We start from the raw sequence: 27,115 nt of genomic DNA on the forward strand, positions 1-27,115 counted from the left end.
AGTACTATCTCCATAGAGTGTCAAGGCCCAGAAGCAAAAAGCACAGCTGGCATTTCCTAGGGCACAGTGAACCAGAATGGTTGGAACCTAGCCAGTCAAGGGAGTCTGGGATATACATTGTCCAGAGGGGGCCAGATCACAAGGCCATCTTCACCCTAAGAAAGGCTCTGACTCTGACTTTGACTTTGAGAAGCAGAAGGCCCCAGGAGAGTTCTTAACCAGAAGATTGATAAGATCTCCTATGTTTCAACAATATCACCCTGAAAACAAACAAACAAAAAAAACACCCCCCAAAAAAACCAATATCACCCTGAGTGTTGCATTTAAATGGAGGTGAGGACAGAAACAGAGAGGGCATGGGAGAAAATGGTGGCTCAGACTAGGGTGACAGCAATAGGTATGAAAGGTAGATGGGGATATATTTTGAAGTAAACAGAAGTGTTACAAATCTTTAAAGCATAGAGAAGGTACCAAATAAATATTTAATGAAGGAATGAATCTTGGATAGGAAGGAAACCAATATGCTCAGAGAAGGAATCTAAGAGTCATCATACTGCACTGGAACTTACTGCATGGAAGTTTCCTATTCCTGATTTTTCAGCATTCTTTATTTATCTTAATTCTTCCAAATCATTTTTGATTGACCAATCCGTCTATGACCATTAAATCCATGTGAAAGTAGACAGAAGTCTAAGTCAAGTCAACATTAGTGGGGATCCAGAGTAATGGACAGGTTCAAAGATATTCAGAACACACAATCTAAAGGCTCTGGGTGATTAAATATATGGAATGGAAAAGCAAAGAAAATACAACAGTGATTTCTTGTTTGGACAACTTCGTAAATAGTGACACTATTATCTGAGGGAACACAACAGAAAAAGCATGTGTGAAGGGAAACAAATGGAAAGGGCTAAAAATCTTAGAGAAACAAAACTCAATTTGGGGGGGAGCAAGTATTTTTAAAGTCTAAAGGTTTAAAATTGAGTAGGTCAGGCAGCCCTGGTGGCCCAGCGGTTTAGCGCCACCTTCAGCCTGGGGTATGATCCTAGAGACCCAGGATCGAGTCCCACATCAGGCTCCCTGTACGGAGCCTGCTTCTCCCTCTGCCTGTCTCTCTCTCTCTGTCATGAATAAATAAAATCTTTAAAACAAAACAAAACACTTTATATATACATTTAAAAAAATTTTTTTTAAATAAAATTGAGTAGGTCAAGACTACTGCTTCCAAACTTGGACTGGAATATCAAAAGTTAATTCCTATTTGGAAAATAATGAGAAGATTCTGGAAATGGACAGTGATAATGGCTGCACAAAACTGTAAAAGGTACTTAATGCTAGTGAATTAAAGACCCCCAAATTAGTTAAAATGTTAACTTTTATGTTATGTATATTTTACCACAATGTTCACTCACTAAAGAACAAATTTTTTTTCATGAGATATAATTCATGTTCTATACAGTTCACCCATTTAAAACATGTAATTCAATATTTTTAGTATATTTATCGAATTATGCAACCACCATAATAATTAATTTTAGAACATTTTTATTGCCCCCCTGCCAAAGAAACCAGCACATATTAGCAGTCAATCATTCCCTTTTCACCCCAATCTTCCAGCCTGTATGTCAGGTGTAAACAATACTTTTTTTTTGTTTCTGAAGAATGTAATATAATTTATCCCAAAGTCACTTTTTTCTACGTAAACAAGACTTAAGGGATAACTTCTGAAAAAAGTCCACACCTTTTAAAACCCTAAGTCTTTCAAATACACAGCTCTACTAACAGAAATTCCTGGACAATTTTTTTGCAGTTTAGATGAAATTCATACAAATCAGTAGATACGAGCAATTTATTTTTGTTATTTTCTACCAATGTTTCTACTTCTGAGCTTGAACAACTCCAAAGAAATTGAGGGCACTATGAAAGATGAAGGACAGAAGTGGGAAAAAAAATTAGGTTACGGAAAAATTCCTGGCACCTCTGAAGACATACCTCTACTTTGTACGTCATTAATTTGTTCTTTTTATATATTTCTGTTTGTTTTTACACCTTTCATGTGTGGTCTCCTGCCCTTAAAAACAAACTGCAAACTCTGAGGGCAAATACAGTTTTCCCACCAGCACCTCCCTCAAGAATATACAAACATTGGAGTTGGAATATTCTGAGAAAATGGAAACCCTTTTATGTGTTCAAACTAATTTGGATTCCACAGCAGAATTACCTATATTCAATGACACTAAGGCAAACAAATATTGAAGTATTTCATACACAAAAAGCATTCTGACATTTGAACCTGGGTGTCCAGGTTCAAATTCTGTCTCTACCATTTGGTAACTCTTTGACCTCGGGTAAGCAACTTAACTTCTCTGCTGCCTCATTTTATAAAAGAAGGAGAACTGTGTCTAATACTTGTTCTGAGAATTTATTTACAAACTCAGAGCAGTGCTCAGTACACAATAAACAAAATAACATGTTCACTATTATTACTTCCCTCTACTCATGTATTTTTCCCTTAAAATTATGCCATTTATATCTTCCACAGTACTTCACGATCTGACCCTGTAGCTTAGCCTTAGCTTTCAAAGATGAAATGGAGGATCCTCTTGCTTTCCCTCACTGTTTCTAGTTCTTCACTTTTTAATCCCTTAGCATGCTCTTAACACATAACACAGGACACAGATGACATTACCAATATATAAACACATAACACACAAAGGTTTACAATTAATAAATATACCTCATATGTTACATCATTGACCATACTATTGACTTTCCAAAGCTAGTTTTAGCCAGTGTTCCCCTACCTCTGCTATCACATCATCCATTACCATCCTGATGAGGCAAATTACCTGTGCAATTGGAGAATTCAAGATGGCAAGCAGATGCCCTTTTCTAAAAAGCACGCCTCACCGTAACAGGGATGGAGCTAGGTCTCTAGTTCCAGATTTTCTCCCATAATTTGGAACAGGCATACAGAGTTGACTGTGCTGACATTTTAAAATCTGAAACCATTAGGTGGCCATTTTGAAGCAAGACATCAAAGCAGTAAAAGCAGGTCTGAGAAAGACAGGAAGTAATAATTCTACTGTCTCCTAAATTTCAATCTTGAGCTTTAGTTTGGTTCTTTGGCGGCATGGACACTTCTGAAGTCAGACTATTTGGGTTTGTGTTCTGGCTCCACCATCCACTAGCTGTAAGGTCACCTAACCTCTCTGAGTCCAATTTCCTCATCTGCAAAATGGAATTGATGATGACAATGATGACTGGATCTACTTTTGTAAGGTTGTTTCAAGGATTAAATGAATACAGGTAAACTGCTTAATAAAATGCCTTGTACATGGTGTTTAAAAACTATTTCAATTATTTTATGTTTATTGTATAATAATTTATTTTTATTATTTTACCTATAACAATTTTTTTTGGTCTTGTAAACACACTTCAATTTAAAATTAAGATTTCTGAAACAACTATACTAAGAGTGGTATTATAGGTCTGCAGCTAAATAAGACATAGCACTAAAGTAATTCTGTTAGTTTTAATTTTTGAGGGTTCTTTTAAAAGCACCACTTAAAACTTATATATTCCCCAAAACCTATAACAATATTTTAAGGCTTTATTCTTCTTTCTTCAAATCAGAAAAAAGCTAGAAATAGATGAGTATATATACTTTGTGCTCTAAGGAGATACTAAAGATCTTGAGTAAAAAGAGAAAAAGCAAGCCAACTGACTCTTTTAACTACACAATGTAATCAGACACCAAAAAGGACAGAATAAAAATCAATAAAACAAAACATAGAAGTGGTTAGGAGGTAGAAATACTGAGAAAATGTTGCTTATTTTGAGAATTAAAACAAACTGAATGCTTTGCCTTTAAAAGTTTCTGAAGCTACTATGTCATTTTTCATGGCTGGCACACAGGAAGTAGTCAAAAAGTGATTGATGGGTGAATGAAACCTTGTGTCTTAAACTAATGAAAAAAAGCCAAAACCAAATAAATAGAGGAGGTAGTAAGAAGCTCCCTCTAGATGTGTTAAAGATCAGGTATCAATTAGAGGAATAATATGCATTAAAGACTAAAAAAGATAAAAATGTAACAGACACAGCTCTTCTCTGCTAATAAAATTAATTTAACATATTAACAATTAACTGTGCAGATGGGGGAAGAGTCATGTACAGCAGCAATGGTATCAGATAACCAAGAAAGTCTCCATTTGAATTTGAAATATATTTTATGATCTTAAAAGCAGACTTACCTTATTGTTAACATTTAATTTTGGTTTAAGTCCACATATGGCAGTTCCACCAAGAGGGGAAATGAGTAACACGAATTTAGGGGAAATGATACACACATTTAGCTGTGGAGGTGGATTATGATGACAAATGTGCCACAGATAATCTGTTTGTAAAACCAAAAATATATAAGACATGCAAAATCCAAGAATAAGCAAAAATTAACTAAGAAGGTCTGTTTGTAGTCACTTTACAGAACGAACAAGTTCAATCCAAAGCAGCACTTTGATCTGTCAAAGGTAACTTTTCCCAAGCAATGCCTTATCATGGCCTATTTTTCTTTTTCTTTTTCTTTTTTTTTCTATTTTTCATTTCAAGTATTTTGCGCTTAGAAATGCAAAAATTCCAGGTATAGAAATTACATGATCTGGACATAATAACCCCTTTCAGGAGGAGTGAGGGACCTATAAGCAAATGCGTTCCAGCATAATCCTATGGAGATGTACTTTCAGATAGGAACAGAGACTTGGGATCCCTGGGTGGCGCAGCGGTTTAGCGCCTGCCTTTGGACCAGGGCGCGATCCTGGAGACCCGGGATCGAATCCCACGTCAGGCTCCCAGCATGGAGCCTGCTTCTCCCTCTGCCTGTGTCTCTGCCTCTCTCTCTCTGTGTGTGACTATCATAAATAAATAAAAATTAAAAAAACAAAAAACAAAGGCCTTCACTAATTAATCCTATTTCTTGCTGATCATTACTGAGTTCTCAACCAATGCCTTGAGGAAACCCTCCAGAAGTCATGAAATGCACATATGAACACCTGGCATAATCCGTGGCTTACTTGTGTGTTAGCTCTATCACTTGTACACATTTGTTGGCCATCACATATAGGTCAAAATTGTTTTTCAGAACACAAAACAGAAAAAGATGACACCACCAATGTTCAAGTCAAGACAGATAAAGAGCCTCTTGCCCCAGAGTCACCTGTGTTCTGCCAAGGCACAGGGCAATTCTCGCTGGTTTAAGGCTGAGGAAGGCAATTGGCTAGACTCCACTCTCACCAATTCTTAAACTATGGGGAGGAATTAACAAAGAAAAGAATGGCTTATTTTATTTTGTTTCATTTTTAAAATACTTCAGAGAATTAACATTGTAATCCAATAGCCTTATATGAGGTGCTGTCAGATGAAGGGACCCACATGAAATGGTGGAACAAATGGAACACTTCACTTACCATAATGATAAGATTCTAATATTCAAGCCAACTTAGATATGATCACGTGTTTAGGCATTTTTAGTGCCCCCATTTACGGAGAATTCACAAACTGACAGCCCTCACAATGAGATTTCTTTCTCTTTTGTTATTCTTAAGCACTAGTAAATACATAGGGTATGGGAGGTATCCTAGCAGGATTCATCTGTTTTTTTTGTTCTGCCAAAATTATGGAGTAAAGTCTAACAACCGTAGAACAAAACTGTCATCAGTAACTGCTAAAAAAGCAGTTAACTATTCTCATTTTCTTCCCTCCCATAACTACCAAACTCTTCTAATCAAGTGGTGTTATTTATCTGCTATTGCTAAAAAGGAGTAACAGTAATAAATCTGTAAACTATATTCTAAACAATTGACATGGATTATCCAAGGACATATAATCATAGGGACTGTACTTTCTGTGACATACATGTAATTACCTGGGTTTTGAAAATAAGCATGTATTAGTCTTGTAAGCAAAATAATGAATGAATAGATGAGTACATTTAAGTTGGTATTAAAAACCTTGTATTTTGGATCCTTAAGACTGATCCCTGAGCTTGATGATCTACTTTCTAGCAAACTGCCCAGGGTATAAATACCATTAATGGGACCAACTAAAAATCAGCTGAGAAACAGAAACTAAAATATAAAGTTAACTAACTTAATATTGTAAAAACTGTTTACATTTATAGAGAACCAGAGTTTAGAACCGAAAACTGAGTCTTCACTACAGAGCACAAAATGGAGGGGGAAAACACTGTCAGGCCTAGAAGAGAGTTTATTTACTTATTTACTTCCACTGAGCCTTGAAAATTTGGCTGGCAAATTTTAGTATTCAAAAAAGTGGGCTAATCAACTGAGGATGCTGTGATAGCTAATTTTATGTGTCAACTTGACTGGGCCACAGTGTCCAGATATTTGGTCAGACATAAATTTGAGTGTACTTCTTTGTGAGAATGTTTGGGATGAGATTAACATTTGAATTGGTTGACTGAGAAAAACTGAGTAGACTGTCCTCCCAGGGTGTCTGGATGGTGCAGTTGGTTAAGCGTCTGACTCTTGGGGTTCATGATCTCAGGGTTGTGAGACCGAGTCCTGCGTCAGGCTCCACGCTTAGTATGGTTTTTGCTTAAGACCCTCTTCTCCTTTTCCCCTCTGTCCTCTTCCTCCATGCTTGTTCTCTCTCTCTCCAATAAATAAATCTTAAAAAAAAAAAAAAAAAGAATTGTCCTCCCTAATGTGGGTCAACCATATCTAATCATTTGAAGGCTTCAAAAGAACAAATGGGTGCTTCCAAAAAAAAGGAATTCTTCCTGCCAGTCATGCTAGCACATCAGGGTTTTTTCTGCCTTCATACTTGAACTAATAAGATTCAGCTCTCCCTGGGTCTCAAGACTAATGGCATTTGGACTAGAATTATATCAGCTCTTCTGGGTCTCTAGCTTGCCAAATTCAGATCTTAAGACTTGTAAGCCTCTATAACTACGTGAGCCAATTTCTTATAATATCTCTCTTTTCCATTCTCCTTCCTCCTCTCTATAAAAATACCAAATAGAGAAAGTCCAGCAAATGCTTTATGATGATGATTTCAACTTTGATGCCTCAGGAAGCTTGGGATCCTGTCCAAGAAATAGCCATCTATTTATCTGATCAAGTTATCCCAAACCCAAGGAAACTCAGATGATACTTAATAGAACATTTTCTCAAATAATGGCCACACTTTTACTTAGATGTTTAAAATAATCTCTAGGGATGCCTGGTGAGCCTGCTTCTCCCTCTGCCTATGTCTCTGCATCTCTCTCTCTGTGTCTCTCATGAATACATAAATAAATCTTAAAAAAAAAAAAAAATCTCTAACTGCTGTTAAAGCCAGTCATCTTCTATCTTTTTTCTACTTCTTTCCCCATATGGTCACCATCCCCATTGGTTTTTTATTTTTTCATTCATGAGACACAGAGATAGAGGCAGAAAGAGAGGCAGGCTCCTTCCAGGAAGCCTAATGTGAGACTTGATCCCAGGACCCTGGGACCATGACCTGAGACAAAAGCAGACGCTCAACCACTGAGCAACCCAGGTGCCCACCATCCCCACTGTTAACATTAAAGAAAAAGCACAGAATTGGAAAGAGTACTAATCCATACAATTATTGTACTTCATTTAAATAGTTTTGTTATAAACAAGAGATAAGACCCTCCCCACCTACCAAATATAAAAACGACTAGGTATCTCCTTTACTCTTCATCAATGGCAAAAAAAAAAAAAAAAAAAAAAAATAGCACTCTAGATCTCCAGGGAAGATGACACCCTGCTATTGACAAGGTGTTGTTTACGAATCACTGAATAGTACGTATTACTCAAATCACCCATAGCAGCAAGTATCTTAGAACAAAAAATCTTGTGGCCATACTTTCCGTATATTCCTCCAAGAACAGAGTATGCTGAAGAATTAAAAACTGAATGATAAGTTTAGTGAAGGTAAAGATCCATTAATGGAAAAAAAGAAAACCTTTCTATAAATAGAGGCAAATGCTTGGTATTTGTTAAAATTTTGATAACTTTTGCTTATCTTATGAATCTTATGAGTATGTAGGTTCCCAAGTTGATTTCCATGCCAACGGAAATATATTGATAGTTAACAAGGTTAAACCATGAAGGAGTTTCCACTTCATATTTTTATTTTTTCACATTTAGATGATACCTTAAGTGCAGAGGCTGGCAAAACAAGAATGAATTCTTAAGTCATCCAAGTTTCCTTCCTAAAGCAGCAGCAATCTCTCCTTCATTAATGTTTCTTAATTATCAATGGTTACCTTCTATGGACAGTTCTAAAGTGGGTGGAGAAGGCAGCAGACCACACTTTCCACTCATCACAGCACTTTCTAGATCAATAAATTGTACATTTGTCACAAGTACCCAGGTGGGATGTACCAGGAAAAGCAGGCTCTCATAGCTCACTAGAAAGGAGAAAAAGGGACAAAAGAATGCCTAAACACACAAATCAACCATCGTTAAAGGTCCTCCTTTGTTCTTTAACTTCTACATGAGCACCTGCAGAATTTCAACTTGTAGACTAAAATTAAGATCACTATGCCTAAAAGTATCTTCAAGTACCCAATAAGACTAGAAAAAGAAGTAAGGGTGAGAGAGAGAGGAGAGCATGGGATGTGTAAAGAAAAAAACCAACAGTGATGCTATTTTTAAAACCACACTGTTGGAATTTGAATTTAAGTTCAGGTTTTTCACATGCTTTCAGAGAAAGAAGGATAAAGTATCTTATCTAGAAATGTTACCTAAAATAAATAAAATGATATTAGCTAAAAGGCAGAGCAGACTGATTTGAGTAACACGTCTTCCTTAAGTACCAGTTAAATTGCACTAGAACATTTTTAAGGTCTTTAAGAGACCCAAGGAATAGGAAAATAAATGTTACCTGCAACTCATTCTTTACAAGCTATTTTCATGCTCCAGTTTAGTCTTGTAAAAGGGAGATTTATAAAGGACTTCCAGAAAGCAGGAGCTCAGTAACTTTGTTTACCACTGAAGCAAAATGAGTCGGAGCTTGGTTCACCATCTCCTAAAAGCAGCCCCTATTTTGCTAGACTGGCAACAGATAAAGTAAAAGTAGCCCCAATTTTGCTAGCCTGGCAACAGATAAAATGCTCAGCTTGGGCAATTGTCAGGCTAATGAACATCAAAGCAGACAGCCTGCCTCTCCCTCTCCTAGGGACACTGTTTCAAAGACTACTTTGTTTTGTCTCCCTACAAGAATGTGGCCAAGTATGTGACTTTACTCTCCTATATTACCACTGCTATTTCTCTCATCTACAACTAGAGCAGTTTTTGTGAACACCAAGTACTGCACAGTGAGTGACTCTCAAGTACCGTTTATCACCCTCTCACTAGTCTTAGCTTAATCCTTTAATTAGTTTCAATGCCAAAAACTAGGATTTCCTGAGCACTGCCACAGGATGTGTATCAAGCAGCAACGGCCAAGGCTTAAAGTTGTTGATTCAATGAAATCAAGACTTTAAAAGAATGGTTGCTAATGCACAGCCAGAAACAGAGGGCTCGAAACTAAAAGGAGGCCAAGTGCCTTTGAAAAATTAAGGAATTGAGTTTTAAAGGGTGCCAGCTCACTGTCAGGACAGAAAGTCTTCATTTGTCCAAAGACTATCCTATCCTACTGTTCTCTGGGGCTGGAACACATAACAAGCTACTTTCAGGCAGAACTACGAGGATGAGAGGACGCCTGGATGGCTCAGTCAGTTATGTGCCTGCCTTTGCTCAGGTCATGATCCTAGGGTCCTGGGATCAAGCCCTGCATCAGGCTTCCTATTCAGTGAGGAGTCTGCTTCTCTCTCTGATCCTCCCCCTGCTCATGTGCTCTCTCTCTTGAATAAATAAATAAATCTTAAAAACAAAAAACAAAAAACTACAGGGATGAGGAAACCCGTGTACTATGCTCAAGCACCCATCTTCAGATGAGGAGGGTCAGCAAATAAGACAATCACTGGTAAAGTTTAGGCTTTGAATAAACTGAACAGTTGCAGAGGTGGAAGACAAGGCCATAATAAGTTTCACAAGCTAATTGGTATTGAGCTTTTAAAAGCTTATAATGGGCAAGGCCATTTGTAGGTTATGTACTAAAAATTTTGATTCTGAATTAGTAGGCCATTAAAAAAAAGTGAAACAAAAATAAATGCAACCAGACTTAAAGAGCCAACCATGGGTCTCTGAATTCTTAGTTATCTTTCTCCCTTCCTAATTGATTTCTGCCTTCTCCACCTATGCCACTGATTCATTCAGCAAAGATCATCAGCTCTCTAGGAGAAAGCATCAAGGCATCCAGATTTCTAAAAATGATGAAAACTGGCAACACAGTTTTACCACAAAGTTCCTGTTTCACAAGCCAACATGTCCCTTATTTTTCTTTCAAAAGAAAGAGACCATATATCTGGCTTTCAATTTCCTTTCCTTCCCAAATTACCACCTCTCAGTAGAGTAGTTCTTGGTTATTTTCTGTGTAAACAAACTTAAATAAACAAAAAGGTAGCCTTTAAAAATTAGTTTAAGTTTTCTTTAAAATGCACATTTTAGGCCTTGTCCACTAAGACTCAGTGTGGTCCGGTAAAGTGGACTAGAATTCTCATTTCAAGAAAGCTCTATAACAGTGGTGCTCAACCCTGGCTACATGTTAAAATCTGGGATGCTTTTAAATAACACCCTGCAGGGGCCTCATTCCCAGATAGTCACAGGGTGTGCAAGGGGCCCTGACATAAGCATTCTGACTAATTTTGAAGCAAGGTCAGGAACCACCACACTAAAAGTACCTCTGATACAACATGGTCTATGGACAAAGTTTGAGAACAGGGGCTTACAAGAGTACACCTGAACGAGGTCCTTCTGAACCTTGTTCCACATTCCACACCAAAGTAGATAGCAGGCAGAGTAAAATATTTAGACAATTTAAAAAAACATAGGTGCCTTTTTTTTTTTTCTTCCAAATCAATTCTTCTTCAGAAAGCTCTCAAATCTGGCAAGTCTTTAGTAATTAAGAACAGAGTCCATATATCTTACTTGTCTACACATATTAAGTATTCATATAGCAATAAATAGCAAAACTGATGAAAAATTAGGCTCAAGTCTCCTAGACAAGATCCTCCGAAATAATTCTGGGGGAAATCAATTCTAATCATGTTAAAGTTTAGAAAGTTATTCTTCTTCAAACAAAACAGAACCTGGGTGATAAGGTTCACAAATTGCAAGTCATAAGAAGAATAGATTGCAGTAATGGTTATAAGTCTCAGCTACACAGTAACTGAATAAATCAAATTATGGGAGAAAAAAAATCTTCAAAGTAAATTCGATTATGAAATAAAACTAAGGTAAAATTCATCCACTTCAATCCTAAAAAAACAAACTCTGAATCACAGTACTTTAATTAAGAATTAGTTTCCTTATAACATCTTACTAAATCTTCACAATCAGGGACGTCTAGTACAGGTCTCCTTTTCTGTCCTAGGGCAACAACCTCAAACTCCTTATTTATGTTTTGTAATAAGAACAATATTCTACTAAATGAACAAGTCTACATTTGTTCAAAGGTTAGCTGCCGGGCCTGCTTGCTTGTGGACATCTTAATAGCTGGTTTTAAACAAACTCTGACACAAGACACAAAAAGAGACACCACTCTTGTGGTGAGAAACTTTTATTAGCATTTGGATCTGGAAGAAAGAAAGAGACCGGGAGTGAAGAAACAGACCTGCGCAACAGAAGCTCCTGAGTATTCTAAACAGATTTCTGAAGCAGAGAGGGAGGCTAAAGGGGTTACTGATCCATAGAGAGGGAAGGCAGGTAAATGCCCTCAAAGGGCTTTCATTTATTTGTATGGCTGATTACTTACAACTAAATTTAGCTGTGTTTTGGAAAATTAGACCAGAAATCAGAAAATTAGGAAGAGGTTATAATAAAATGTTTTAATAAAAAGCTAAATATCACTAATGCAACTTCAGAAGGAGATGGAGTTCAAGAAGGCCATGTTCTTTCTATTCAGAGACAAGATACTGAGAAAACTTGTACCATTTGCAGGCTCAAACTTCCTCAACTATGAAGTGGTCATGGGACGCCTGGATAGCTCAGCAGTTGAGCGCCTGCCTTCAGTCCCAGAGCTCAATCCTGGAGTCCCAGGATAGAGTCTCACATCAGGCTCCCTTGCATGGAGCCTGCTTCTCTCTCTCTGCCTCTGTCTCTCATGAATAAATAAATAAAATTTAAAAAATAAATAAAGTGGTCATAGTGCTTGCTGATTTTAGAAGGCTTAAGCCATTGGTTAAAAAGCCCTTTGGGCTAGATAATGACGAAGCTAATTGACAAAAGGAAAGTCTTTTTCTTTGATTGCCATAATTTACTAAAGTGATACGCTTCCTTTTTTTTTTTTTTCCTTTTTAGAGTGATAAGCCTCTAAAGAAAAAAATCTGCTTAGAGAGACTGATAAGGAATGTAAAATGAATAAAATCTGAATTTGCTTCAAGTAATTAGCTGGCTTTAAGGAAGTTAAAGATTGGGGGGCGGATAAGTGGTGAGGAAGGAGCTTTTTGGAGAGGAGACAGAAGGAGGAACCTAAGAAAAGGAGAAGTTGAACAAAGGAAGAATATACCTATGTATCTGACAACGAGTCCTTCTCTGGAATCCTATCTTTACCACTAGACTGTAAGTTTTTTCAAAGGCCGAGATTATGTATTGTTCAACCTTGCACTGCTCAACTGCAAATCCACCACAGGATACAGACTAGATACTTGATAAATGTTTTATAAATGTAGAATCCAATATTTTTTTAACGGCATCCTAGGCAGTGAGTTATGAGAAAGGAGGTAATCTAGTCTGACTTTTGGTGTCAGATACACTGCTAAGCTATACTCTAAGAAGAAAACTGTTTATTAGAAAACTTGATTTTTATTTACATGTATTTCTAAGAGTGAAATAAACAAATTAGATAAATAGTAATACCTCACAGTCCCGAGCTCAGAAAGCACAGGATGTGTAGAGGGGTGTCCAGGCTCAGCCCACCCACCAGACATAAGCAAATGTAAAAGCCGTCAGCCTCCGGCAGAGAAGCAGGAGATTCTCCCCATGCCCACCCCACCTCCCCAAAAAGACTCTGTTTTCTTTTACAGTTCTGCTTCAACATGGGACTCCTGGAATGTTTTTTCTTTCTTTTTTAAGTTTCTCAGTTCTCCTAAATTAATTTCTGACAGTTCCTGGGATTCTCAAGATGATCATTTAACACCTCATTAACAAGTCTATTATAGGAATTAATTCAAATGAGCTAAAACTAATTTTAATTAAACCTCAATCTGCCCAAGGTATTCCTTTTTTCTCCTCCACCAACAGCCACCTAAATAGGCCCACTTCTTTCAAAATTAAAAAGTACAAAAAGTATAGTTTTCTGGAAAATTACCTGTCATTTTTAAAAATTTATTTATTTATTTATTTATTTATTTATTTATTTATTTATTTATTTATTTATTTATGAGCAAAAGAGAGTGTGCACTTGTGTGAGAGATAGCATGAGCAGGAGGGAGGGGCAGAGGGAGAAGCAGACTCCCCACTGAGCAGGGAGCCTGAGGATGACATAGGGCTCCTCCATCCTAGGACCCCAGGAGATCATGACATGAGTGGAAGCCTTACTAAGCCACCCACACACCCTACTTGTCATTATTTTTAAATTTACCTAGTAGAGAGCACAGTCACTTAAGCCTTTACCTTTGGCTTATAGGTCATTATTCCAGGGTCCTTGGATGGAGCCCCAAGACAGGAGCCCTGCTCAGCAGGGGAATTCTGCTTCTCCCTTCTTCCTCTTCCTCCCTGTCCCTGGCTTGTGTGTGCACGTGTGCGCGCTCTCTCTCTTTTTCTAATTAATTAATTAATTAAAAATTAATAAAATTTTTTTAGAATAAAGAAAATTTTTGTAGTAAAACACTTATCTATTTATATTGTTCCACCATTTGGCCATTTGGTTTAACATTCATCTATTCAAGCAACATACTTTAAGAACCTACTCATTTTCTTTCTTTTCTTTTAAGATCGTATTTATTTATTTTTGAGAGACAGAGAGTGTGTGCGAGTGAGTGCACAAGCACGGGGAGGGAGAGGGGTAAGGAGAGAGAGAGAAGCAGACTCCCCACTGAGCAGGGAGCCCAATGTGAGGCTCCATTCCAGGACCCTGGGATCAGGACCTGAGCTAAAGGCAGATGCTTAACTGACTGAGCCACCCAGGCGCCCTAAGAACCCACTCATTTTCTAATAGTTATGGCTCATGTGTACATTCATTCATCTGGCAAATTTATCCAAAGGTTACTGGGCATTAGACACTAAGCTGGGTGTTATGCATGTTATTAACTTCATCTTTGGCCAGAAATAAAATACAGTCAAGCACAGCTCTGGAAAATGGAAAAACATAATTTTAGTGGTTTTGCTCAGACATATTTTGCCTTGACTCATAAATAGATCTTACAGTTAAATTTCCGTTAACTGCTTGGACGTACGTGTGTGTGTGTGTGTGTGTGTGTGTGTGAAGTGAAAGCTAGAATTTCAAATGTCTAGTGGAATTTGTCAGAATTTCCTGATGTTATTTTTTTCTATTCGCCAGCCTGTTCTAACTCAGTATGCCCACTTACGGTACAATCACCCTGGCAGCACAAATGCCATCACTATTCCATCACTCACTTCAGTTCTGAGGTCAGATGCCTTTCAATGTCTACTCATCAATCTAGTGGCATGTCCTTTTCTTCTGGAAAAGGATAGGAACTGGAGGGAGAATGTGGGAAAGGTCAGGAGGAAGAAAAAGGCTTACAAAGTAGGGCAGGGAATGGATCTCTACTTCCTTTACGTGCTGCAGCTTTTTTGAAGGCTCTACACCCTGGTCACCACAAAGCAACACATCTTCCCTCAAAAGAGATGAGAACGAAAAAAAAAAGAGAGAGAGAGATGAGAACGTTTCTTATCAATCAGCCCTGTAATATTTGTGTATATGTTTAATAAGTCTTACTTTTAACTGTATTGTAAGCAAGATTTTTCCATATAAGTTATTCATGTAGTGTGGAATCTAATAACAAAAGTTTTACTCTCAGAGAAGTAACATATTTATACGGTAAAATAAAATTCTAGCAGTACAGAATATTAAATACAAAGTACAGAAGCGCTCCCTTCCCCACCTCCATTCTCATCCCAGGAAGCAGTGCCAAGTTCTCCTTTTGCCTTGACAAGCTAGCCCCACAGTGCTAAATACACTTACACCTCTGCTTCTTGTTCCTGCACCCCTACATGGTGGTGTGGTGGGACAGCTGTGCTCTTGCAACTTTCCATGTTTCCTCGACTAATCACCACCAAGTTTTGTCATATTACTGTTTTTAATTCTAGTGGCCAGTCAACTGGCCTTAACTTCAAAATGTGCTGATTTATAAACAAGATAGTACCTATTAACCTTCCACCAAGTACGTAATAGAAACTGATACACTTCCATGTCCCTCACCTCTCTTAATCAAAGAATATAGTAAAGGACTAAATCATAGGTCATTAACTCTTACAATGCCTCTTTTCAAGGTAACAAATTATTATTTATTTAACCATCAACCAAGCATTTACTGCATGTGTCAAACATGGTTTTAAACAGAAGGAATAAAATGAACAAGATGGTCAAGACTCCATGTTTTCGTGGACTTTATATTCTACTTTAGGAAGATAAATTAACAATTTTGTGAGTAAGCGAGTCAAACAACTACTGACTCTAAATTCCTAATACAGGCACCTAAAATTTAAGATGGAAAGGAGGAACAAGACAAGGGTCCTAATGGGGAAATGATATGTACATGGAAAAACTACATAAAGGGTTAGTGAGCTTTCACACATTATACAGTGACATTCCTAAGCTACTGGTTGATGATCTGTATAACAAGCTTTCAAAGTTACTGCACAATAATACTGTGTATTAACTGAAAGTTCGTTTTTGGGAAAGTCTCCCTCTTTCTGTAACAGCATTATTCAAATAGTTTATTATGTTTCATCTTTGAATTACCAAACATGTTTGCTAAAGGGACAAAATAAAGTATGAATACTAATAAGATAGTACAGGACCCAAGGGCACCTCTGTGGTACAGTTGGTTATATTTTTAACTCTTGATTTCAGTTCAGGTCATGCTCTCAGGGTCCTGAGATAGAACCCTGAGTTAGGCTTGGTACTCAGCATGGAATCTGCTTGGATTCTTTCTCCTTCCCCTCAACCCCTCTCTCCCCACACTCCCACTCCCACCATGTACTCTCTTTCTCTTTCAATGCATGAATGAATGAATGAATGAATGAGTAAATAAATATTAAAAAGATCACACAGGACTCAAAATTCATTTGAGACAAAACCAATAATTATTCGATGTATTGAATGTGGCAATAATAAACTTTATATGCTCATTGGAATTGTGCTGTAGCTACCAAACAGTTATGAAGAAAAAATTAAAATCAAATAACAAAATACTTGAGACAGTAAAAGTTATAATAAAAAGGTAAGGCTTAGAGATTTCTGTATATGTTCAGTATTTTAGGACTGGACACCAGTTGTAATATCTAGCTGTTAAGTCTACTGATTGACTTGCATATATACTTTAAAGAAAACATTGTGTTCAAACATTAAACACTGACTCTGAGACAAAATTATAAAAATTTGTGATATTATGAAGTTGTGAAATACGGATTTTGAGAGAAAAAAGGTATTAGTACAAAGGTGCTGTAAAAGACACAACCTTTCTTTTCTTTTCTTTTCTTTTCTTTTCTTTTCTTTTCTTTTCTTTTCTTTTCTTTTCTTTTCTTCTTTTCTTTCTTGATTTTTATTTACTCATGAGACACAGAGAGAGAGGCAGAGACACAGGAAGAGGGAGAAGCAGGCTCCATACAGGGAGCCTGACGTGGGACTCGATCCCAGGTCCGCAGGATAACGCCCTGGACTAAAGGCGGCGCAAAATTGCTGAGCCACCTGGGCTGCCCAAGACACCATCTTTCAGTTGGCCCTGAAGAATGAACAGAATTTGGGGGGACGGGAGGATAAGAATTCTGTCAGAGGAATCAAATTGGTTTAAATAAGGATAGGTGAGAGGATGCAGAAAAAGATGACGTAAGCTACAAACTGTGGAAGATCTTAAGCATCACATAAAGGTTGGACTTCATTCTGCGAATTGGGAGGTATCAAAGACTGCTATTTTCTATTTCTGCATCTTTAAGCTGACGCTCACAAACAGAGCTGTATGTTGGGAAGAGCAATGAATGGTTATATACAGGAAAACTGGAGCCAAAAAAAGGCAGTTACAGGTGGGGGCAATAGTTTGAGCAACAGGTAATCAGGGCCTAAAACAGAAATGTGGCCATGGGAATAAGAAGTGAGAGGCATAATCAAAAAAATCTGACTTTGATATGGAGAAAGTTGACCAGGGCCTGAATAACCTGAAGATAGTTACATATTTAGTTGAGAAGACAGAGAGAGGATTCAGGGAGTAAAATGCAGCATAACTTCTGTGCCTTTCCTATTCAAGATATCTTAATCTTAATCACAAGAAAAGAGGGAGTGAACCCAAACTGAGGAATATTCTGAAGCATAAGTGGCTTGTAATCATTCATGGTGTCAAAGTCATGAAAGTCAAAGAAAGATTGAGGAACTATGACAAGAGAAGACTAAAGAGATAGGACCACTAAATGCAACATGTGATCCTGAACCGTGTCCACATCACTGGGACACTGGCAAAACCTGAAAAGGACCTGAGAAATAGATATAGTAATACCATACCAGTATTAGTTAAAGAAATAATATCATGCTATATTGCCTAGTTGATAATATATTAGTGTCAGTTTCTTGCTTTGGATGGTTGTACCGTGGTTATAAAGGAAAATGACTTTGTAGGAAGTACTCACTATAATATTTGGGATGATGAAGCGTCACATCAACAACTTACTTTCATACGGTTCAGGAAAAAAAGTTCTTTGTGCTGTACTTCCAGCTTTTCTGTAAATTTGTTTCTATAGTTTTATTGTAAAAGGGTTTACAAATATCAGTCAGAAATGTTAACTCTACCATATGACTATAGCTAGCTCTACGCCATGGAATTTAGGGACAGACATGTCAAATTACTGTGATTTTTTTTTTTTTTTTTGGTAACTTTTAGTTCTCCCTGCAGTCCCTTAAAGCCAGTAAGAAAAGCAAGAACACCAGCTATATAAGAGTGCTCAAATCTCTCCCTACATTTTTCATTTTTCTTACATAAGTTGCACAAAGTTAAAAAAAAAATGAAACAACATGTACGCTTAAAAATAAAAGATATGGGAATGATGATCTTTGCATGGCAATGAGAGATTTGTACCACAAATCAACAAGACTCCATACTGGGCCAGGAAATAAGAAAATAAAGACTACTTTAGCACAAGTAATACATGAATTCCTTAACTTCCTAAATCAGTCTCAATAGTGACATTCTGAATAAAAACCTCAAACTTACAAGTGCATATAAAATGCTAAAAACTCTATTAGACTAGTTTAGAGAAATGTAAATTTATGATTAAAAAAAAAAAACCAAAAACCAAAACACATCTTTTGAATACAGCATGTCCAGAAAAATGAATCAGTACCAAATGGGGTAGAGTGTGTGGTAATAAGACTGGATTCAATTCTATGGAGTGTAAGTGGTCAAGTGTAAACACAAAAACAAAAATAATGCCATGCTAACTGCAGCTTTTTAAAAGCATCTAGTCCTATAGTTCTTTGAATTATCAGACACTGACATGAGAAAAAACAAAGTTCCCAGGGATTCTGGACCACCTTTAACCTACAACAGAATTTCATTGGTTTAGCACCCTGTTTGGAGTGACCCCACAGGAAGGCCTGTTTATAGTGAAATACACACAACAGAGAGACTGAAAACATGCAAATAAACAGAACTCTTACATCTTATAGAAAGGACAAAACAGTATGCCAAAAATGAGTTTACCTAGAACCATGCTTTGGTACCTGTATGTCCAGTAACAGCAACCAGAAAGTTAGAGTTGTAAGAGCATGAAAAGAAAGCCAGCTTCTTAGTCTAACACTGCCTTAAACTAATATCAAAGCCAAGACCAAACATTTACATGTTCTCTCTCTTTCCTAGACAGAAATTGCCCAGGAGATATTCACCACAAAGTAAGGAAAGGGCTCTACAATTTGTAATTTCTATTCTCATGTAACAGACTCTTCTGTTCACACATGGGTTACCTTCAGCTCCCCTCATTTCCAAGTCAGAGTACTACAGAGATCCAACGAGAGACAAATACTGATGCAGCTTCGGTATAAACCTGATCTTCCAGGCAAATCTATTCAAAATACAAAAACTGAGAAACAGTGCAGTATGAAAATTTATGGTTTTAGAAAGCCTAGATAATCCAAGATGAAACTGAAGAATACCCCTAAAATAAATCATGCCCACACACATATAACTATACAGAAACCCATACCACCAATTAAGTAATATAAAATAGGAGAAGAAAGCAATAAATACTTACAGAAGACATATTTGACAGTGAAAAGATTATTTAAGGCACAAAAACATTGTCCATAAGGGAAAAGACTCAGAAATTCTACCGTATCAAAAAGGAGAACGTTAAAAAAAAAAAAAAAAAAAAAAAAAAAAAAAAAAAAAAAAAAAAAAAAAAAAAAAAAAAAAAAAAAAAAAAAAAAGGAGAACGTTTATAAAGCATAATATTATAAACAATATTTAAAGAAAAGCCATTTTTCTCAGTTTGAAACACAACAGTCATAAAGAGTTATTATCCAGAATATATGACGACCTCCTAAAAGTATGATGGACTCCGTGTTGCGCAGCATCACTGAGCGATGTACACAAGAGTACTTCAGTTGTCTTAGGGTTCAAGTAGGTCACTGTTATTTTAGATGTTTTCTATTTTATAGAAATTCTTGGTAGGTTATTATGTAGATATTCAAGAGTGTTTCGTGGCTTGGGAAAAAAATGTTTGGAGTTTTGGATGAGCTAGGAACATGTGATTTTTCCTGTTTTTGAATAATATGTAGACTCTGCTACCTGAAAGTTCACACTGTAACACACTTTTAGGAACAAACTGGATCCCAATATTCAGGACTGTCTATGTTGTTTTGTGTGGGGGTTTTTTTGTTTGTTTTTAAGATTTTATTTATTTGAGAAAGAGCATGCATGAGTACATGAGCAGGGAGCCCAACATGGGGCTCCATCCCAGGACCCCAGGATTATAACCTGCACTAAAGTCAGACACTTAAACTGAGCCACCAGGCACCCCTTGAAGTGCACTCCACAGCCTCTTCCCCAGATTCATGTACAACTGAAAACATCTTGGGTGGTGTGTGCATGACGATTTACTATAGTGGGTTTTTATTCAGACAGTTAAATCTCATAAACATTTCTGCAAGTCATCATAAGCAAATAGCCTTCAAACACTGGGGCATACTGATAATATATAGACATGGTAAAAATAGTAAAAGCATTAACGTACAGAAAGACAATTTCAGAATAGTGGTATCTCTGGGGAAGGAGTGAGAGAAAAAGAATCAAGAAGGGAAACAAAAGCGAGTTTTAGCTATCTTTTTCTTTTTAAAGAGTGAGATAAATGGGGTGAGATATTAATATTAAAATATGGGATCACAGGTACATTTTTTCTGTATTTTTTCATAAAATCTGAAGGACCAATAACATTTTTAACCTGTCTGACTCATGCCAGAGGCCTCCTAACATTAAGCAGCCCACAGATCACAGTGGTTTTGCTGTTCCTGAACACAGAGTGGCCTCCATCTCTAGGCCTTTTATAAACCCTGGATTTTCAGGGCCAAATCTTCACCTTCTTCAAATTCTTGCTAAAATCTTACCTCTCAATGACCGCCTTATTTAAAATTGTAAAGTGGGTCCCCAGAACCTCTGATCACCCACCTTCTCTACTTCCCTTTTTCCTGAAGTACTTCTCATTTTCTAGCACACTGTTTAATTAACTTGTTTCACTAGAAACCCCATTATGCAAAAACTTTGGGGTGTTTCATTCTTGATGAATCACAAGTGCCTAGCACAGAGCAGGCAAATATTTGGTAAAATGACTAATTTTGATTTTTCTATGTTATAGTACTCTCTGGGATTAATACAGCAAGCCACTATCCTCTACATCTCCAATACTCCCCAAAATATATACTCCTCTCAAATGATCTGCTTGTCTACCCATTTCCTGTGGATTCAGATTCACAGAGTCTAATAGAGGGAGATACTTGATATTTGTGGAATGAATGAAATTTAATGTCTTGAATGTTAAAGATTAAGTTTCAGTGAGGGCAGGCTGCTTCTACTATAAACTCACACTCAAGTAATTGCAGATACCTCTTTGTAAAGGTCACCTTAAGGCATAGTCAAAGGGCTGCTGCTTAATTTACACTTTCTTTCTACTACACAGGCAATAAAAAGATGCATTCAATTACGCCATAAAAATAAGCATTACCTTACACGCTCAAATCTGAAAGAAATCAGGTCAAATTTAATTAAGATCAGGTAGCCGGATTTAAGAAAGATGGTACTTATCGTTACCTTTTATTATCCTCTATTTTGGCATAGAAGCAGTGTAGCCAAAAGAAGTTTGCCCATACTAATTAAAAGTTTCAGAGAGCAATTTTTAAAATACATAAAAGCTGGTAGTAGCAAGTTGTAAAAATGGCCACAAATTCTTGGACCCATTCCCATTTGAAGTGGAGTCTGATTTCCCATGCCCTGCAATCTGGACTGGCCTTAGCGCCCTGCTTGTTAACAACAAATTGGAAAAGGTCATGGGGTTACAGCAGGTTTTTTGGGAACACTTGCTCTGAAGGATTCCCTCCGGATCACCAGTCGCTGTTCTATGAGGAGCCCATTCCTCACAGGGAGGACATGTGAAAGTGCTCTGGTCAAGAGCCTCAGCTGAGCCCCACTGTTCAAGTCACTTAGGCCCAAGTGACCTGGGATGGAAGAAGCCTCCAGATGATCCCAGCCCCCAGCCATCTGAGTCTTCCCCAGCAGCTTGGGTCTTCAACCTCAAGCCCCGGATACTACAGAGCAAAGACAAGCCATCCCTGCTGTGCCCTGACCGAATTCCTGACCTACAGAATCTGTGAGCATAATAAGATGGCTGTTGTCTCACATCACTAAGCTTAGGGGGTGGTCAGAGAGGCAATAAATAAACTGGAAAATGAGTGCTAACCTAGAGCCTGTAACTAATTACCACATTTCATTTTATCATCACAGCAGAGCCTAGATTTCATTCCTTAGTACAGATAAGTCATTTATGCAGAGGTCACACATCACACAGATTCATGCTCTACAACAGGGCAAAGAAATCATCCAAAACTAACTCTGATAGCTGTTAGCTATTCATTTTAGTCACCTACGTATGCTGAATCAATAGGGTTGATGCACCTCGATGAAATAACTAGATAATTGCTAGCTATATAAATATATATCTCAAATCAAAACACACTATTTCTAATAACACCATAAGGGAAAGAGAGAAGATAATGTAGTTACTGTAAACAGGGGGTTACTCTCAAGGCTCCATGCTGTGTGTTCACAACATGAATGAAATATTTTCTTCCCTACGGAATCAATTCATGAAACTGAAAATGATCAACACTTTGAAAATCCAAAAATCTCTCACTACAGATAATAATGAATATACTGCACATTAGAAAAAAAAATATTAAGGTAAAATTCTGATTTAAGAAAACTGGCTTACATCAATCAAAATCAAATATACTACTTCCTTCCTGTTTTTCAATGCAAATCAAATCAATCTTACCACAAAAATATATAAATGAAGAGTGGAGAGCTCAAGGCAGATAATATAAAATTCATTTTAGAAGCACTTAAAAAGCAACAAGTAAAATTAATGTATGTCTCATATTCACAATGGAAATATTTCTAGAAGTGAAAAAACAAAATTCCCAATTGTTCTAACTTTTCTGCAATCAACACTGCCCTCTAGTGATGCAGAAGAAAAGTAAAATAGAAACCAAGTATATGTTCATTTCAGTGTGTCAAGTTTACACTAATTATTTCACCAAAGACAGAATAAACAAATTCAGGATGACTTTTATTACCTATTGTTAAACTAGAAACTCTTTTAAAAGGCACTAAGTCAAGGACACTAATATATGCAAAGAGTGGCTTTTAAATACAATGGGAATGAAACATCTCAACACACAGTAAGTTACATCTTCATATAAAATTGTGCAATTTAAGAAAGACCCTTAGCTTATCACCTAAGACTTATGAAGACAGGTAGGATAATAAGATTAAAGCATCACCATCTGTAAACAAGAAAATTCAACAGGAAGCAAGCCAGGCTAGTTCTCACAGCTTTTGTGTACCGAATACACTGAAAAGCTGTCCTTAGCAACCAAGGCCTCACCACCTGCCAGCCCTGCCCAGCAGTAGGCTCCTCATTTTAGGAAACTAGTTCAAGAAAAAGAGTTCATTTGGCTAAGTATTTACTGAGCATTGGAAATTTTCCAAGAAAACAAAGACTTACCAAGGGTGGTGCCATCCTGCCCCATGATACACTTCATCGAGGTGACAATCTGTTCCACAACAGGTGTGGACAGTGACGTGGCATATACTGCGCTATGAGAATGTGTTCGCAGATAGTCTATCAGCTCCTGGGAAGTTCAGAGAAGCAAGTCATTAGAGGTAAAACTTGAACTCTCTGCAGTTTCACTGCCTTCCTTCCAGATGAAAGCAGCCTCTTCCTCCCTTCAACAGCATTGGAACAGGGACATTAATCTGAGATGCAAGGTCACCATGCTCAAAGTATACTATCAGCAACAACTAGGTCCAACACAGGGCAACATCCTCAAGCTTCATCTGGTTATTAAACATGCCATGACATGAAAGAAAGAAAAACTAGTCTTAAAGAAGACCTCTAGCGATGCCTGGGTGGCTCAGCAATTTAGCGCCTGCCTTTAGCTCAGGGCATGGTCCTGAAGTCCCGGGATCGAGTCCCACACATCGGGCTCCCCGCATGGAGCCTGCTTCTCCCTCTGCCTATGTCTCTGCCCCTCTCTCTGTGTGTCTCTCATGAATAAATAAAATCTTTAAAAGAAAAAAAAAAAGAAGACCTCTAAATTTGGAGAGCCTATCACTTAATGTTATAAACAGATCTACAGGGCAGCCCTAGTTGTGCAGCGATTTAGCGCCACCTGCAGCCCAGGGCGTGATCCTGGAGACCCAGGATCGAGTCCCACATCAGGCTCCCTGCATGGAGCCTGCTTCTCCCTCTGCCTGTGTCTCTGCCTCTGACTCTCTCTCTCTCTCTCTGTGTGTCTCCATGAATAAAAAAATAAAATAAAATAAAAAATAAACAGATCTACAATGCTGAATTAAAGTGTTTGGATTGCCTTTTTTTAAAAAAATATATCCTCCAGATACACAGAGATTCACAGATATTCATAAAATGTTATAAATATGGCAGAAATTAAATAGAAGAAATTCATTGGGTCTTTCATGAGAACAAGTCATCCACTGAATAAAAAAACTCCGTCAGTTACAAGGAGTTCAAAACAATCAATTGTATATCCCTATTCTTTCCTTTTAACTTCACTAAATCTTCAAATAAAATGTGCAAAGTAGGTTATGTACCAGGACCCAACAAGGAAACACAAAATATGACTATACAACAGTGTATCACTTCAAAAATACTAAAAACTGTACAAAGGCCATAAAGCCAAAGATATACCATACCTAAATAATTTCCCAGAGTATTCTGTTAAGTCCTTTGGTTTTGTAATAAATCTTACCAAAAAGCAATCAACTCTCCAAAGTGAGCCTGGTCCCATTAACAAAAATTTGAGGTAAAAATCTATCAAACTTGACTAAAACCACTAATGAGTTTTCTCTAAAAGGCAATCAATTATTAAGAGAAAGTCCAGGCTTAAAGCCTTCAGTGATTCCATTCAAACAAGTCAAGTTTTAAAAAGGAATTAGGGATCCCTGGGTGGCGCAGCGGTTTGGCGCCTGCCTTTGGCCCAGGGCGCGATCCTGGAGACCCGGGATCGAATCCCACGTCGGGCTCCCGGTGCATGGAGCCTGCTTCTCCCTCTGCCTGTGTCTCTGCCTCTCTCTCTCTCTGTGACTATCATAAATAAATAAAAATTTAAAAAAAAAAAAATAAAATAAAAAAAAAAAATAAAAAGGAATTAAAGATGTTTATAAGCTCCTAATACACGCTGCATACAAATACTTGACAATGTGCTTTTCTTAGTATTATGGAGAGGTTTTTTTTACAATAAGTTTTATTGAAATGTAATTCACTTTTCCAAAGCATACAGTTCAGTGGCTTTTAGTATATTCACAGAGCTGTGTGATTTTCATCACTCATTTTTAAAATTAATTAATTATTTTTAAGTAGGCTCCAGACCCTGTTGAATTTTCTTGTCTATAGATGGTACTTGAACTCATGACCCTAGGATCAAGAGTCGTATGCTCTACCGACTGAGCCAGCCAGGAGCCCCAGGCTAATTTTAGAACATTTCATTATCTCAGAAAGGAACCTCATATCTATTGGCAGTCACCTTCCACTCCCCCCACGCCCTCAAGCCCTTGGCAACCACTAACCTACATCCTTATCCTGATTTGTCTGTTATGAATATAACACAAAAGAAATAATACAACGTGACCTTTTATGACTGACTTCTTTAACATAATGCTTTCTAGTTCATCCAGGCTGTAGCACAGACATACACTATTTTTTCAACCCTTACTACAATCTTTTAAGCCAGGCATATTTATCTCTGTTTTACTGATAAGGAAATGGGAAGGTTAAATGCTTTGCTGTAGGGCTTACAAAGTTAGGGAAATATTCAAACCTAGGTCTCCTTCTTATGGTTCAACCATTTCCACCACATTGATTCTCAAATGCCTTATAGTTCATTACATAATTTTTAAATTCAAAAATACAATGCCTTATAATAAACCAGAGCAGGCAAAGTAATTTTTCTTCCTGTCTTTACGCTCACCCAAGATGCATTTGAGGCCATGGGCAGGGAAACTGGTCCTCTATTCCCACTGGCTCTCATTATAAACTCACTACTTTTGAAATTGTGGGCACAACTCAAAGCCAGTAGAAGACTGTGGCAAACAGGCAGCACCACTGTGCATCCTTTCATACAAGAGGGTGTTCTGTATCTCAGACCAGCATGTAGTTGAGAACGAAGCTCAAATAAGAAAACAACAAACAATGAACAGAACCAGCCTTTCGTTCATCAGTCACTCACTGAGCAGCTGAAGTATGAAGCCTGCTGGTGCTGTGAGCCTAAGCCACAAACAAATTAAGGATCTCCACATCCCAGTTCAGGACACGTATCTGCTACACGTGAGTTACCAAATCGGGTAGCCAGAACCTCTACCCTAAACTGCTCAATTTGCATGGCCCCTTTACCTTCTTGCCTCCAATGTATCCTCCAGAAGCACCAAAGCTCTTTGTGAATGTTCCCATCATAACGTCCACATCCTCAGGATCTAGGCCAAAGTAATCTACCACACCTCGACCTGAAGGGCCCAGAGCCCCAATGCTGTGAGCTTCATCTAGATACAAGTATGCCTTGTATTTCTTCTTAAGAGCAATCACTTCAGGAAGGCGAACAATAGATCCCTCCATGCTGGCAAAACAGAAAAAAACAAATACACTGAGACTTTTCAACTCTCAAAATTAGGAGTTGGCCACCTTACTGTTACTATTAATTTTTTTCAGTTTATTGCTTTTTAAAAATGGCTTGACAACTCTGCCTGTGATTTTAAACTGACAAAGTCAGATGATGTTGTGGCTAGATAGATGTCTAGGGGAAAGGAAATGGGATCTTTTCAAATAAGTACCAGAACAGACTTAATCTTACTTCACCACAGATGGATAAAGGTCATAGCAGATTCTTCTAACACTTGCAGTTACAGGCTACATTAGATTTTGCATTACACTGCATATATACTTTAAAAAACAGAATAAAATAAAAGAATAAAGACAGGAGGTAAGAGAGTAAGTGCAAGAACCCAAATAAATCAGAATAAAATCTTTCTTTAAAT

At 37.4% G+C, this 27,115-nt stretch overlaps 1 protein-coding gene across 4 annotated transcripts in view; it reads right to left on the reverse strand.

The window, feature by feature from the left end:
- Positions 1–27,115, reverse strand: part of SPTLC2 (serine palmitoyltransferase long chain base subunit 2) — a 110,178-nt gene that overhangs the window by 32,161 nt on the left and 50,902 nt on the right. For 3 of the 4 annotated variants that reach the window (XM_038545419.1, XM_038545421.1, XM_038545418.1), the window contains 2 exons: positions 26,478–26,697; positions 23,574–23,700 (listed from right to left, as the gene is read on the reverse strand). In XM_038545419.1, coding sequence (XP_038401347.1) covers positions 23,574–23,700; positions 26,478–26,697 — 347 coding nt within the window. Of the gene's footprint in view, positions 1–8,267; positions 8,438–23,573; positions 23,701–26,477; positions 26,698–27,115 lie in introns of those variants that run through there. The other variant, XM_038545420.1, reaches the window with a different exon arrangement.

This window comes from Canis lupus, chromosome 8 (genome assembly GCF_011100685.1).
Source record: "Canis lupus familiaris isolate Mischka breed German Shepherd chromosome 8, alternate assembly UU_Cfam_GSD_1.0, whole genome shotgun sequence".
NCBI classification, from domain to species: Eukaryota; Metazoa; Chordata; class Mammalia; order Carnivora; family Canidae; genus Canis; species Canis lupus.